Source organism: Phasianus colchicus, chromosome 17, assembly GCF_987193195.1.
Source record: "Phasianus colchicus chromosome 17, bPhaCol1.hap1.1, whole genome shotgun sequence".
NCBI lineage: Eukaryota > Metazoa > Chordata > Aves > Galliformes > Phasianidae > Phasianus > Phasianus colchicus.
This window is the reverse complement of record NC_143452.1, coordinates 1,626,878-1,641,086: the sequence shown is the minus strand read 5'-3', so window position 1 is coordinate 1,641,086 and position 14,209 is coordinate 1,626,878. Positions and strand designations below refer to the sequence as shown.

General features: G+C 44.9%; 2 protein-coding genes across 3 annotated transcripts in view; one reads left to right on the top strand and one right to left on the bottom strand.

Moving 5' to 3' along the window:
* MMP24 (matrix metallopeptidase 24) overlaps positions 1-5,958 on the top strand; it is a 44,200-nt gene extending 38,242 nt beyond the window's left edge. For both annotated transcript variants that reach the window (XM_031605695.2, XM_090152463.1), the window contains exons 7-9: positions 76-214; positions 2,050-2,316; positions 3,426-5,958. In XM_031605695.2, the coding sequence (XP_031461555.2) occupies positions 76-214; positions 2,050-2,316; positions 3,426-3,763 (744 nt within the window). In that variant the 3' untranslated portion in view covers positions 3,764-5,958. The remainder of the gene's footprint in view (positions 1-75; positions 215-2,049; positions 2,317-3,425) is intronic.
* A 1,269-nt stretch (positions 5,959-7,227) lies between these two features.
* On the bottom strand, positions 7,228-14,188 carry EIF6 (eukaryotic translation initiation factor 6). The gene is made up of 6 exons (XM_031605676.2): positions 13,984-14,188; positions 13,823-13,908; positions 11,867-12,042; positions 10,851-11,027; positions 10,123-10,304; positions 7,228-8,845 (listed from the first exon to the last, which is right to left on the bottom strand). The coding sequence occupies exons 1-6, from the start codon at positions 14,088-14,090 to the stop codon at positions 8,836-8,838; spliced, it is 738 nt and encodes a 245-aa protein (XP_031461536.1). The 5' UTR covers positions 14,091-14,188; the 3' UTR covers positions 7,228-8,835.
* Positions 14,189-14,209: the final 21 nt, after the last annotated feature.

The window sequence follows — 14,209 nt, the reverse complement described above, 5'->3', positions numbered from 1 at the left end:
TAGTAATGTTAGCTGCTGAATGATGTGACTGCAGGCTGAAAACAGTCAATCTGAAGAGCTTTCTGGTTTTCTCAGGATCGCTGGTTCTGGCGTCTGCGCAACAACCGGGTGCAGGAGGGATATCCCATGCAAATTGAGCAGTTCTGGAAAGGTCTCCCTGCAAAGATTGATGCAGCCTATGAGAGATCTGATGGAAAATTTGTTTTCTTCAAAGGTATGTTGCAGTACAAGCCTACCACACCTGCCTTGTTTCACACTTGCACAGCATTAAGGCGGTGAGAACAGGTTCACTGGATCCTTCCAACGAGGGCATTTCAAGCAACCAGTGTTTCACGAGCCACTAACCAAGTCACCAGCTTTGAATTCCTTATCAAAGAGCCAGAAAAGATGTGTTGCTACACAGCAGAAGCAGCCTCTCTCCTTGCTTCTATATCAGGTGTGAAGTGCTGTGGAGCAGCGCAGGGCACTGGTGCTGCACAGCCTCCTGAGGTTTTACTGCTAGCCCTTGTGCCATTGTATTCAGATGCTCTCCTTCATCTGCTACAAAGGAAATTGTGCGAGTCAGCTGCAGATTGGGTTGCAAAGTTCAGCCATAAGACCTCCTGCAGCCTTAAAAAAATCTCTATGCTTGCAAAAGTGCCTGGGTGACCATTTGCAATGCCAGCTAAGTCAAGCAGGGCTCCTTTTCTCCTCCTTGTAGCACTGGCAAAGATGGTTGCTGTGGCAACATCCCTCATAATCTTTTAGTCCAGTAAGAAGGTAGGTGGATAAGAATACATTGAAAAGAGTAGCTGCTAGCACAGACCTGGCTGCTAGCACAGACCTGGCCTTTTCTTACACATTCTTCATTTTTGCTAATGGGTTTTGGTTGTACTAACAGCTGAGCCAAATATAAGTGTCCTCCTTTGCTTTCTACCTTCCGGTGTGATAGCCAGTCCTTAAAATATTCCTTAGTGTGGGCTGGCCTTGTCAGAAAACTCTGCAAAGCTAGTATGGCTCAGTGGATGTTGGCTTCCATCTGGTAACAAGAGAGATGCTCCCTGAGGAGCAGGAGCTGAGGTTCCTGGCTGTCTCCTTGGACATGTTATGACACAGTGTTGGAGCCTTTCCAGATCCAGGGCAACCACAAACCACATTTCATGACAGGGATGAAAGTTTGGTGCCCTGGTCAGAGGAGCTTGGGGAGATTTGGGGAAGAATGCAGCCAGCATCCTTGAGGGATACCTTGAATTCCAGCCACTGCCCATTGACCATCTGTAACAGAATGTTACAGGTGAGGCATCAGTATGGTGTGTTGACTTACAGAGCGTGGTGGCATTTAGGTGAGGTACATGGCACTTCAGTTATGGTCCCTACCCTTGCTCTAGTCTAAGGGAGACACACTGCTGTTTGCTGCAGCCAGGGCAACGTGAGCTTCTGCTGTTATATATGCTCACATCTTTTCTGAGGTGCTGGGAAAATGTGTTAGGGGTGTTTTCCCTAAAGAAACAAAATGCTTATCCTTATGTGGAGCCCACAGCAGCTCCTTTCACTGTGATAGTTTCTGAAGGTGATCTGTCACTGAAAACAGGTTGTAAGTCAGAAAAGCATTGCCATGCTCCTGTACAAAAACATGTTCTGAATTACTGCATGCAGCTTCAGACCTTCAGCTCAATGAAACGTTTTGAAATCAGAGAAGGCTCAGAGAAAGGCAATGGAAATGGACTGGCCTTCCTACAGGGAACAATTAAATATCCTAGAGCATCTCAGCCTGAAGGAGGGCTGATAAAGGCAGGATGTGAGAGAAATCTTTTAAATAAAGACTGGCCTAGAGAAGATGAATGGGAAAGAGTTGTCTAACTTTCCAAACCAAGAGCTAAGGAGCACCAAATGAAATTGAGAGGTTTCAGGTTTAAAATTGCAAGGAGAAACTTTCACATAGTACAGTTTTAAGTACAGTACAGTTAATCTCCACCACGCTGTGGTTCATGGTGGCTGTTTTACATTTGTATTGCTTTAACTACAAATTCTGCACATTCATTCGTTTCCTGTATCCCTGTTCAACTCTAGGAGATAAATACTGGGTTTTTAAGGAAGTGACAGCAGAGCCAGGATACCCACACAGTCTTGTGGAGCTGGGGAACTGCCTGCCCCGGGAAGGCATCGACACGGCTCTGCGCTGGGAGCCTGTAGGCAAAACCTACTTCTTCAAAGGAGACAGGTACTGGAGGTACAACGAGGACAAGAGAGCGACGGACCCAGGATACCCAAAGCCCATCACTGTGTGGAGAGGAATCCCTCAGGCTCCACAAGGAGCTTTTATCAGCAAAGAGGGCTGTATGTATCTGCAGTCATTCTACAAATTACATGGATAGTGGCTTGTCTAGTTTGGGAGTTGGGTTGCTGGATTTGGGGTGTTTGGGGTATTTTTGGTGAGGTAGGATTCAAGTGTCAGGCAGCCCAAGGTTGCACTGACCCCTGTGAGTACAGGCAGTCAGGTTCTTCCCTTATCCCAACCCAGGCAGCTTCTTAGCTGCTAAACCACAGCCAGATCTTTGGGATGGGAAAGGAACTCTTTTTTTCTGATTTTAGTTCCACAGTAGTCCCCACCTAAGTTTTTTTGGGCCGTGATTATGAGCTACATTTTTCTCTGTTCTCTTATGTGTAGCTAGCTCACTTGCTGTCTCCAGCCTGCATGATGTACTTTGAAGTTAGCCAGGCCCTGAGCATGGTTTTGGACTTCCATAGGTTTCCTCCAGTACATTTCTCTCTGTGGTGTGAAGTGTTCTTTTTCACTAATCATGGAAGGGTGATTAGGAGAGGAATCTTGGAGTTCCTTGTGGAGATGAGGGGTACTTCAGACAACAAGTAGTATAAACCATCTGCTTGTTATTAGCAGCAGGACTAGACTGTTTCTTAACAACACCCAACTCTTCCAGATTCTGCTGTTCAGAGGACTTGTTTTATTTGGCATTTGGTCTTTCAGATTGAGAATAGAAACCCAAGTATCCATCCAAGCACTGTCACAACCAGGCACCTCATTCTGAAGACTGTTAATAGCTTGGTAATGACCAGTGCATATTTACAGATGCTTTAGTTTAAAACAAACAAACAAACAAAAACACCAAGCAAACAAACACAAAAAGAAACAAAAAGGACAACAAATCAGTGCAGAACACTTCAAGATGGGGAAGGTGAGCAGCTTGTCTTGGCCCAGGGGAGCGGTGCTCTGTGGACAACATGGCACCCGCGAGCCAAGGCTGGGGCTTCTCCTTTTAATCAAGCTCCAAAAATACCTGCATATTTTCCTTGTTTTGGGATGTGTGTGCTGTTGGCTCAGAGAGCTGCCACCTTGCAGCCTTTCAGGCTCTCTGTACACCCTCATGCATGCCGAGTTTAATCAGTTGGAAATGGAATGGTGAGAACTATTCTGTTTTGTTTCCTAGTTTATACCTACTTCTACAAGGGGAAGGAGTACTGGAAGTTTGATAACCAGAGGCTGAACGTGGAGCCAGGCTACCCCAGGTCAATCCTCAAAGACTGGATGGGCTGTAACCAGAAGGATGTTGAGCGAAGCAAAGACAGGCGCCTCCCCCACGACGATGTGGATATTATGGTGACAATAAATGATGTGCCTAGCACTGTAAATGCAATTGCAGTTGTGATCCCTTGCATTTTGTCTCTGTGTATCCTTGTCCTGGTGTACACGATCTTCCAGTTTAAAAACAAAGAGGTGCAGCAGAATGTTGTGTACTACAAAAGACCTGTCCAGGAGTGGGTATGACACAGTCAGCTGCACATCGACCTGATGAGGATATGGACAAAAAAAAAAAAAAAGAAAGAAAAAAAAATGCATTCAAAGCCTACCAAACAAAACTACTTCAGTGACTTATAAAGTTTTGGACATCCTGGGACTGAAAGCAGCAGGAAAACTGGAAAAAAATACAGGCGGTGTGGAGCCTCGTTCCTTCTTAATGCCTCAGTCGTGTAAGTCTTGGTGTGCCATTCTCCACAGGCCCACTCTGCAAACATCAGAGACTTCAAGACAGGTTTTCTTCAAACTTCTCAGCTGTTTTGGGAAACTTCTGTCAGTTCCCTGCACCAGTGCTCCCTGTTAAACCCAGCATTCTCCAGTGTAGCTAAACCACCTCTGAACAGAACCATTTTTTTAATAGCTCTCATAAATGAATTAAGATCATGAAACCTATGAACAGGAACAATTCAGTATCGTAAGCAGAAGACATTCTGATGCTGAGCCATTCTAAGAGATCTTCTTAATTTATTACAAAAACCAGGGAATTAACCTGGAAACAATTTTCCAATACCTGCTGGTCAGATGTTTTGTACATTCATAACTAATCAACGCTGCCACTCAGCACCGTGCACGAGGAACCATTCAGCCCTCCGAGAGGTCAACGAGTGCTGAGCAGAAGCTCACGAAGCACCAAACCAGACACCATAATGTTACTTGGCAACATCGAGTCCTAATTGGGACAGTCTGAAGACAAACTAATTGCATATAACAGCACCAATTATGGGAATACACGTTTTTGTTTTGGGAGCCATTTGTGAAAGAATGATGTCATATGATCTTAAGCTCCCATGAGCCAGAAAGCCGTGGTTACCAATATAATGGAAAATGTATAAATGTAGACTGCACTCTGCCCCCGTTAAGATGCTGGGAAAAGATGAATTGTTGTTATGTGGCATGTGTAACTAGATTGTGGAATTTGTACGTTGGGTTTCAGGAGAATGGAAATGTTTGTTTGGAGTGAGATAGTCAGTATGTTTTGCTGAAATAGTCAAGGTACGATAAGAATTAGGCCTGTTTATAAAACAAAATCCAATCCCTGTAGATGTTACGGACATTGTATGCCTTTGAAATTTTGTTTTTGCTCACTTCTTCACATGCAAATATTTGGCAAGGACCAAAGGAAGCATGTCACACAGTAGAATGAGTTCATCACTAGCCGCAGTTGGCAGAGCCATAAAAATCAGGCAGAGGCTAAATAAATACTGAGCCTCCAGTCAGTAACTTTTCACAGCCCTCTTCTTACAATGGCAGCTTCTGCTTATCCCTGTGACAACTGTGAATGGTTTGGGATGTTGTGTCCTAACCACAAGTACAGCCCATTTTGTTGTTGATACTGATAGTCCCTCCATGTCAAATAAGAGAAGTCTCTTGCAGTGCAATCTAATGGTTAAGTGCAGCCCTCTATGAAAGTGCCATTCATATAAGCATACAAACTGCTTTGCACGCCCACTGTAGGGAATAGGTGATTAGTGTAAGCCCTCTGCCTATAACTGAATGTTATTCAGTGCAATGGAAGTGCAATGCACAGAATGCCCAGGTAGTTTAGAGAAGTACAACCCCATAATATCAGCTATGAAAAAAAAAAAATCCAAGGATTTTTATTTTCTTGACAAACACGCTATAAGTATTTGTAATTACAATGATGAGGAATGAAAAAGCAGAAAGATTGTTTGCATTCTGAATTTCTAACTAGTGCTCAAATATTGCTATGACGAAGCCAGATAGACCAATAGGTATTTCATAGTGAAGCCCACTAGGACTGCATAACATGTGGTCTCCAACTGTATTTTGTCTTTCATGATTAATTTCCATAGCCACATTTTTTTATTGTTTAAGCATAAAATGTATTACAAAGATATTATGAAATAAGTGAGAAGCTAGTAGATGCAAAACTGAATCTTAGTGAAAAAATGTGGTAATGTCTTATGATGGGTGAAGGAGTGCAAAGGACCAAATGAAATCAGAGCTACTAATTAGACACCCCCCATACATGCTACTCCGTAAGTTGCTATGTGTACTATTTATGTGGTAGAATGCACACTATGAATGCCACAGCCACATGGCACATCGAACTCATCTGTACGCTGCCATCTCCTCTGGGACTGTGACAGCCCGAACCTTTGAGCAACTTCCAACAGCCATCATTAAAAAAAAAAAATTTACAACCTGGAGAAATGTCTGCTTTTGTTCATTTGGGTTTTCTCTCCTCGTGCCCAAAGGTTGGCTTTGCTTTCCTGCAGGACTTCATGCTGAGTGACAAGCTGTGCAGTGAGCACAGATATGAGGGTCTGTAGGAAGCTCAGCTGTTTGCTCACACAGCCTTGCAGCACAGTGCCTGCTGCAGTGAGGTAAGCCTTCTGCCCCACAGTGCCAGAACTCAAGAACTGCAGCTTTAAGGAACTGGACAAATAGTTTGGTACCTTTTCTGACTACCTCCTAATTTGACTCCTAGTGCACGCTCACTTTCAAGGTGCAGGTTACATACTGGGCTGTGATTTCTAAGGGCCTGGATCCAGATGCAAATATCCATAAAGGACACAGCTCCTTAGACTCCCATGTCCAAGCTCTTTCCTGGGATCCTGTCCGATGCTACACAAACACATCATCCGAGTATCAACCCAGCATGTCTCCCATCAGCATGGGTAAAGCATCTCCACAGACAGGTGGCCACACCGTAGTTCTTGTCCAGAAGCACAGCACCAGGACATATTGCCACCACAGGGGAGGAGGAACATCAGTGCTTACCCAGCTCTACTCCCACAAGCAAGGGCTCTTCCAAGCGTGTTCTTGGCACAACACACTGCTCTGCAGTATGGGCCATCTGGGCAGCAAGAGGGGTGTCCTGGCACATCCACCTTAAGCACAGCAGTTGCAGCTCCCGCAAAGAGCAGCCCATTATGTATCTATTTTGCACTCAGCATTCTGTACTGATGTATTGGTTTTTGACTAGTATGAATAATTTGATCACCAGTGAAGTAGGTTCATTTTTCCAGGTAAGTTTAAGTACGCTGGGATGTACCAACCACAGTCAGAGCAGAAGTGGTCCTCCACTCTAAGAGCAGTCAGTTGCTTCTGCTTTGTAATCAGTCACTAACCTCAAAAGGATCTCCTATCTCACACCTTTCCATCAACACCTCAGTCAGTTCTCATGCTCACAAGTAAGAGTGAGGCAGTCTGAGCAAACTTCACTGCACTAATCCAATGCCCTGCCCCAACAGGACACAGCTGAGCTCCCTCTGAAATCCCAGTGAAAGATCCAACCATTTACTCTGACTTTTTCCCCATCCTCTGGCACACACATGAGCCTCCCTCCCACAAGATTATCCAGGGTCCTTAAAAGCCTTTGGCACAAAACTCTGCCAAAAGCCTCTTCAGAAATTCAGAGAGATTACAACCAAACTTTAAATTACTCCACAGGCCTTATGGGACATGACTTGCAATTAAAGCATCCAGTTTATTGCTGTCTCATGATGTTTCTACTGATTTCATTCTGTACATTTTCTGTTAATTCTCTTTCCACACAGGTCCACCTTCCCAGTTCAGAATTCCCACAAACCTTTTGTTTAGAACTGATACTGTATTTGCCACCTCCCAGTTCCCAAATTTCAGTGCAAGTTTCATTGAAAGTCACACACCATAGTTAGCAATGCCCTCTTCTTGTCTGTCTCTAAGTGGCATATTACCACCCTCACCACCATCTCAGATTCAGATTCTTTCTTACTAACAGATTTGCATTTCACAGAAACTGGATTATTTTTCTTGCTTAAGCAATTCTAATGCATATCAAGATCACTAATACAATCCAGGATTCCTGCCTAATGATTGGAATGAGGAAGAAAAAAACCCCCCAAAGCTGAAAAAAAAAAAAAAAAAAAAAAAGCTCAGTGTTACTTATTTACAGTTGGTGACCCCATGCCAACAGGCATAGCAGTGGTCAAGCTCTTCACCTGTTCCTAATAAGAGAGACCTGCAAGATGACAAAAGGAAATCAGCTTCTGATGCTAAACACTGACACAGAGGAGGAGACGTGGGATCAGCCAAGAAAGGTTGTCCACTACATTAAGGGAGCCATAAATGCCAGAAACTGTTAACTCTACAGCTCCTCTGCATCGCCATCACTGCCAGGCAAGGGCAGAACTCTTCAACAGCAAGCCCTCAAACATGGAAAGTACAGCTGAATGCAATAACCATTTAGAACTGCATTAATTAACCTCTGCCTCCAGGGTAATTCAAGATCACATGGTTCAACTCTTTCTGATTTGCTGACTTCTGAGAGTTTCTCAGGGAAGGTGGCCAACTCCCATAGAGAACATCTAAGCCTATCAGCAATTGCATGTTTCTCACTGATCTTTTGCAGATGTCTAAGAAGTACCACGCAGGTCTGACATCTGCAAACAGCAGATCGAATTCCACTGCTCTGGAGGCAGTCACAACTGGCTATTAAGTCCCTGGTTTGACTTCTTTGAGAAACTCCATTTTCAGTCAGACCTGATCATTCCAAAATCAGCAGCACCGTGAAAATAGCTGCAAGTCAGGGCAGGACAGCAGGTGGTGCCTTCTGAAATTTCTTGTGGCAAAGTTAACTACTACGTTTTTGGTACAGGAAATACAGGGGCTCTTATGCCTACCTACAGCAGAAACACCAAGAGTATGAAAAGAAAGAGTGGGCAGTACCATGTATGTGCTGAAACTGCCTGCTGCAGAGCAGAATATTAATCCTCTATTTAAGGCAAAACAATTTTCTAGTTATCAGTAACCAAAATCCAAACGAGTGAATACTGTGGGCTAATTCAAAGGCCTTGGTCAGCATCACAGAGAAAGCACAGCTGAAGAAGAAATGAAGAACATTCCATATTTGGAACTTGTGTAAGTTATTTGCAATAATATTTAGTTTACAAAACATTACAAAAAAGGTGTTTTTTTGGTAGCCTCTTCCTGGTGCTAGTCCTGCAGAAACAAAGATCTAGAGGTCTGTAATCCAAACTGCAGCTTGACTCTTCACTCCTTAGGAGCTTCTTGAATGGTACATGAACCAACACTGCTCACGCCAAGCTGAAGAGACAAAACAGAAATGAGATTTAGCAGAAAAGTGCCAGAGTGCAGAACACATTTCAAAACACCATTATAATCAGTTCTCAACCTCCAGTTATAAAGGACCATCAGTAATTTCCCTTCCTAAAACATAAATCTGTGAGAAGACTGAAGGAGGTCTGGTGACTGCTGACAGCCAGCTGTAAGAACATGCTTGTCAGGCTGGCAAAGGCAACACGTACACTGTCTTGTCCTAGTAGTTACTAAAAGCACATGTTTAATTGTGCTCAGAGGCACCAAGCCATTAAATAGGGGCAGCTAAGAACTCTTTTGAAGGGTTCTTCATTCAAGAAATTCCTTTTCTTTCCCTATACCATAAAACACTCCCATATGTTTCTATAAGAGCTGAGAACTATAAGTTACAGTGGCTTGAGTAGCTCGAGAATACACCTCTAGGATTATGGCAATCATCAAATGAATTACAATCAGCTGGAAGTCCAAATGAAACTAATTTTCACCCATATAGGCTCCTAAAGCCTGTAGAACTTTTTGCATTCATCAATGAATGGGAAAGGTCCAATACCATCACCAGTCCTGACTATAAACAGTAGCAGGAACTGTTACACCTCCCATGTGTGACTTCAGTGGTTTATCAGCTATGATAAAAGAAATCTTTCCACAACAAAATAATTCTCATCAATAACCCAATAAAAGCAAAGAGGACACTGTCTTGGTTTTATCAGTATTCCACATCATGACATCCTGCAGCAGGCTGGTGGCTGAGTAGGCACTGTGCACAGTGAAACTGCACTTCCTGGTCCTGTGTTCTCCAGCAGTCTCACTTGAGTTCTAACCCCAAGAGGAAGACATACTGAGATGAACAAACTACTATTCCCAATGTGATCTCCAGTTCTGGATAATGGGGTGAAGGTTTCTTCCAGTTTCCTGCAGCACAGCGAGCAGCACAGTCAGAACCTTCCCCTCTCTCCCATTTTGCTTTATCTATTAATTGTAACTCTCTTACTATTATCTTACAGTCTTCTACCATACGTAGTAAATCTTTTCTCTCTCCTTACCTGAGTGGGGTTGTTTTTTCTTTCTTCTCCCCACAAGAGGGACAGAAGGGTGAAAGGGCCTCTCCCCCCTCCCCCCAACTCTTTTCCCTATCATGCTTGAAACTGGGACAGACATGAAGAAGAGAGCAATCAACTCTGAGAGGCAGCTAGATTTGTAGCTTCCTTGTACTGAAATCCTCTCTGTTTTGATTACAATTATACACTGAGCTGGATCCTCCTTACCTGTCTATCAAGGAATCTCTCATGTTGGTAGCAATAGTACTTGGCTGAGCTTCATTCAGCTTGAAGATGCTCTCGATGACAGAGAGCTCAGTGCTGGTTGTGTCCAGCCCACAGAAGGCACACCAGTCATTTACAACCATTCCTGCTCCAATGACCTCACTGCCACGGTTTACTGTCCCAGCCTGGAAAATAAACAAAGTGGCAAAAGTTAGCATGGCATGTTGATATCAATACATTTTATTATGCTTCCTTATGCAGCCTTTAACCTCTGGAAAGAAAAGTCTATGAGATTCAGAGGAAAAAACAGAACAAAATCATAGCACCCCATCACAAACAAGAAGCAAAAAGGCAGAGCAATCCCAGGATTTAAAAATTTAAAAATCCATCAGAGCAGACACAGGATTTTATTGCTAAACTCTTTTTCAACAGTGCCTTCGGCCAAACCACAGACCATTTCACACACTGTGTGAATGAGTCATCTCAAATTGCATAACCCTGGCAGAACATTTCAGAAGCAACCTGAAGGTTCTATGCAGCTTATTCAAACACAGAAAAAAAGGGAACACGCCTCAGAAGACTGTTCTCCTTCAGCTCTTCTCCTCACCTCCCATTTGGGACATCCTTACAGAGAATACAGTGTCTAGGAGCCCATAAGAATGTAGAAACACTAAAACCACAAACTGGGATGGAAGACAGCCGTGAGAAAAAACACACCTCAAAAGCCTTACCACAAGTGGGACCTGCAGCAATGAAGACAGTTCATCCTGATCCTCAATGGAAGTTTTGGGGTGCACAATTCCTCCTTGGTTACTAAATACACAGTAACTTCCTACCAGCACCTGATCTGCTACTGTTTGTCTGAAAACTTCAACCTTCAGTACATCTGCCAAGATCTCTTCAGTTTCCTGCAAACAAAGAGAACAAAGTACTCAGCAAAATGGTATTGTGTAAATTGAAGTCACAGTATTCTTTCAAAGAGTAACCAGCTGGGATCCTCCCATTGAAAGCCTGTCCTCGCTTTCACAACCCACTGCAATTCAACCATTACAGAATGCTCTTACTCTTCTGGATTAACCTGGACCCAGTTACCCGCACACAGTGAGCTGGAAACCAACACAACTCTACTGAACACACCCCACTGAGCATTGCTCTTCCTCTCCTCTTTCTGCCCTGCCTTTAAGTTTTTATACAAGAGTTTCTATTTTTCACTAAGGACATATACACCACTACAGTGCTGGCAGAGACCATGGATATTACAAAACTTTCAAGTCAGTCAGTGACATCTTGTAACTACTACTACTACAGCAGCTCTGGCCAAGCTTTCTATGTTCTTTACATACATGCACTGTTGCTTCAATTTTACACATGCAAAGCTAATTGCATCTCACAGTTCTCTTCCATATCCCACTCCTTTCTTTCTACAAGCATAGATAGCTACATTTTGCTCAATGCAGTACATACACTATATACTTAGGACAGGACCCACACCTACAAGTAAAGATAACAATAGGAAAAGAAACAGATCGACTGAAACTGAGTCATAAGTTCAAAATCCAATACTGTGATTTCTCTCCTGAGAGGAAAGGAAACAGGGACACACCTTCCTATGTGATGTTAGCTCAGCTGGTGGTACAGTTCTTCTAGCATTCACACTACTTACAGTAATCCCCAAATAGCTACAAGCTGAAATTGCAACTTAAGAATAATTTCAGATGTATCCACACTGAATTCAGAAGCCATATACCCTGTCCAGATCTGGATGAACAAGAGCTACGTAGTCATTGCAGGTAGTGACATTGCCCAGTGCTGAGAGCCGCTCCTCCACTCGCTGAATTCGCACGGAATCTGGGAGGCTATTGCGGATGTGCTGAAGCTCCTGGTCTGTTGTACTGCTTGGCACCAACAGCCCGTGCCTGTTCCCTAAGATGACCCAAAAAAAGAAAAGGAAAAAGAAAACAAAGAGCGTCACTTTAAAGTAATTTTAAAAAAGCAAATATTTCCACTGTGCTTACTACTTTCCTGATGCTCACACAATGGCTTGGGGCCCTTGCCCTGTCTACTCTTTTCAAGCCCAAAATTCAGTTCCACAGAAAATAACGTGACCATTTATTACTACAAAAGCACAAGTGAGATGGAAAAATGAAAATAAAACAAAGATTTAAGAATATAAACAGGTAAACTTCACTACTTTTATCCAGCCTTTTCAATAGGACACACAAGGTTCCAAACAAAATGCTTTGGAATGATTTTCCCCAAAGATGCTGACTGCCTCATAGAGTCTGCACATTGTTTTTGTTCCTTTCCTTTAGCAAGGCTGTAAGACTGCATGAGCAGAGACCTTCCAGGAACAAAAAGCAAGCACACAGTGTGCTTGCTCTACTAAAACAGAGTGTCAGCAGCCAATCAAGGAAAGACCTCTCTTTGACCTTCACATCTGGAGTGCTCCCTCCAGCAAGTTTCTGAATCACTAACCTCCAAATGAAATGGAACAGCTTCTCCCTGCTTACCACAAAACCAATTTATGCACATCAACGGCCTCTCCTCAGGTCCTGATCAGCAGGCAACCCTATTTTGGGTGGCTGTTTGTTTTATTGTTAGGTTTCATTTGTTTGTATTGGTCAAGCTTTATTTTCATTTTATTTCACTGCATCAATGGACAAGGGAAGAGGCACTGATGTCATCTATCTCGACTTCACTCTGACACAGCAGCCCACAACATCCTTCTCTCCAAATTGGGAAGATACGGATTTGATGGGTGAACTCTTCAACAGACAAAGAACTGATTGCAGGATCAAGACCAAAGAGCAGTGGTCAATGGAGATCAGTGATGAGTGTGTCCCACCAGGGTCAGTGCTGGGGCAGATATTCTTTAATATCTTCATCAGTGACATTGACAGGGGAATCAAGGGCACCCTCATCAAGTTGGCTGATAACATCAAGCTGTGGGGGGGGGGGGTCAACATGCTCAGGATGGGATGCCATCCAGAGGGACCTACACAGGCTGAGCAGTGGACCCAGGTGAACCTCATGAGGTCCAACAAATCCAAGTGCAAGGTCTGCACCTGGCCAAGGCAACCCCCATTACCAATACAAGCTGGGGGATGAAAGGACTGAGTGCAGCCCTGCCAGAAAAGACCTGGGGGTACTGGTGGGTGGGAAGCTGGACACGAGCCAGCAGTGTGCCCTCTCAGTCCAGACAGCCAACTGTATCTTTGGGCTGCATCCAAAGATGCATGCCCCTCTGCTCTGCACTGTGAGGCCTCACTTGGAGTACTGTGTCCAGGTGTGCAGTCCTCAGAATAGGAGAGACATAAAAAAAACCTTTGACAATGAGGGTGTTGAGGCACTGGAACAGGTTACCGAGGGATGAGGTTTATGCTCCATCCCTGGAGACTTCCAAGGTAAGGCTGGATAAGGCCCTAGGCAGCCTGATTGAGCTGTGCTGTCCCTGTTCATTGCAGCGGAGTTGGACTAGATGGCCTTCAGAGCTCCCTTCCAACTCTAACGATTCTGAGATTTATTCCAGCTTCGCAACTTCTCCCTTTCCGCACGATGGAGTCAAATAAAACCCCCGAGGACGAGGAGCGCTGCCCTCCGCCCGGGCTCCGCACTGCAGCCGAGGCCTCTCGGGGCGGGCACGGGCCGAGCACGGCCCCGCTGTCCCTCCGCTCCCGCCCGGCTGCGAGCTTCGGCCACCTACCCACACACATCCTGCCGATGATGCGGCAGCCGGCGATGGAGGCGTGCACCACCGGGATGGTCCCGAAGAGCTCTCCCTCGAAGACGCTGCAAGAAGAAGGCGCCGTTAGGAGCGGGCGCAGGGCTCGGGGTGGCCGTGCCGGGCCTTCGCGGCTGCCTCACCTGTAGAAGTTCTCGGAGCCGCCGATAGCCACCAGGCAGTAGGCATTGGTGAGCTTGGCGAAACAGCCCAGCTCATTGTTGTTCTCGAAGCTGGCGCGGACGGCCATGGCCGCGATTTCGATCGGCGCACGGACCGATGGACGTCCGGGAGCGGCGGCCGCAGCCAACCCCACGCGGCACGGCCGCTTCCGCTTCTGACGGCGGAGGGCGGAAGTCGCGGGGCAGA

Coding starts and splice junctions, on each gene's coding strand:
- EIF6 (XM_031605676.2), bottom strand. CDS start 14,090: ATGGCCGTCCGCGCCAGCTTCGAGAACAACAATGAGCTGGGCTGTTTC. Junction 12,043..13,822: donor CATCGGCAGGATGTGTGTGG/GTAGGTGGCCGA, acceptor GGGTCATCTTAG/GGAACAGGCACGGGCTGTTG. Junction 10,305..10,850: donor TGCTGCAGGTCCCACTTGTG/GTAAGGCTTTTG, acceptor TTTATTTTCCAG/GCTGGGACAGTAAACCGTGG.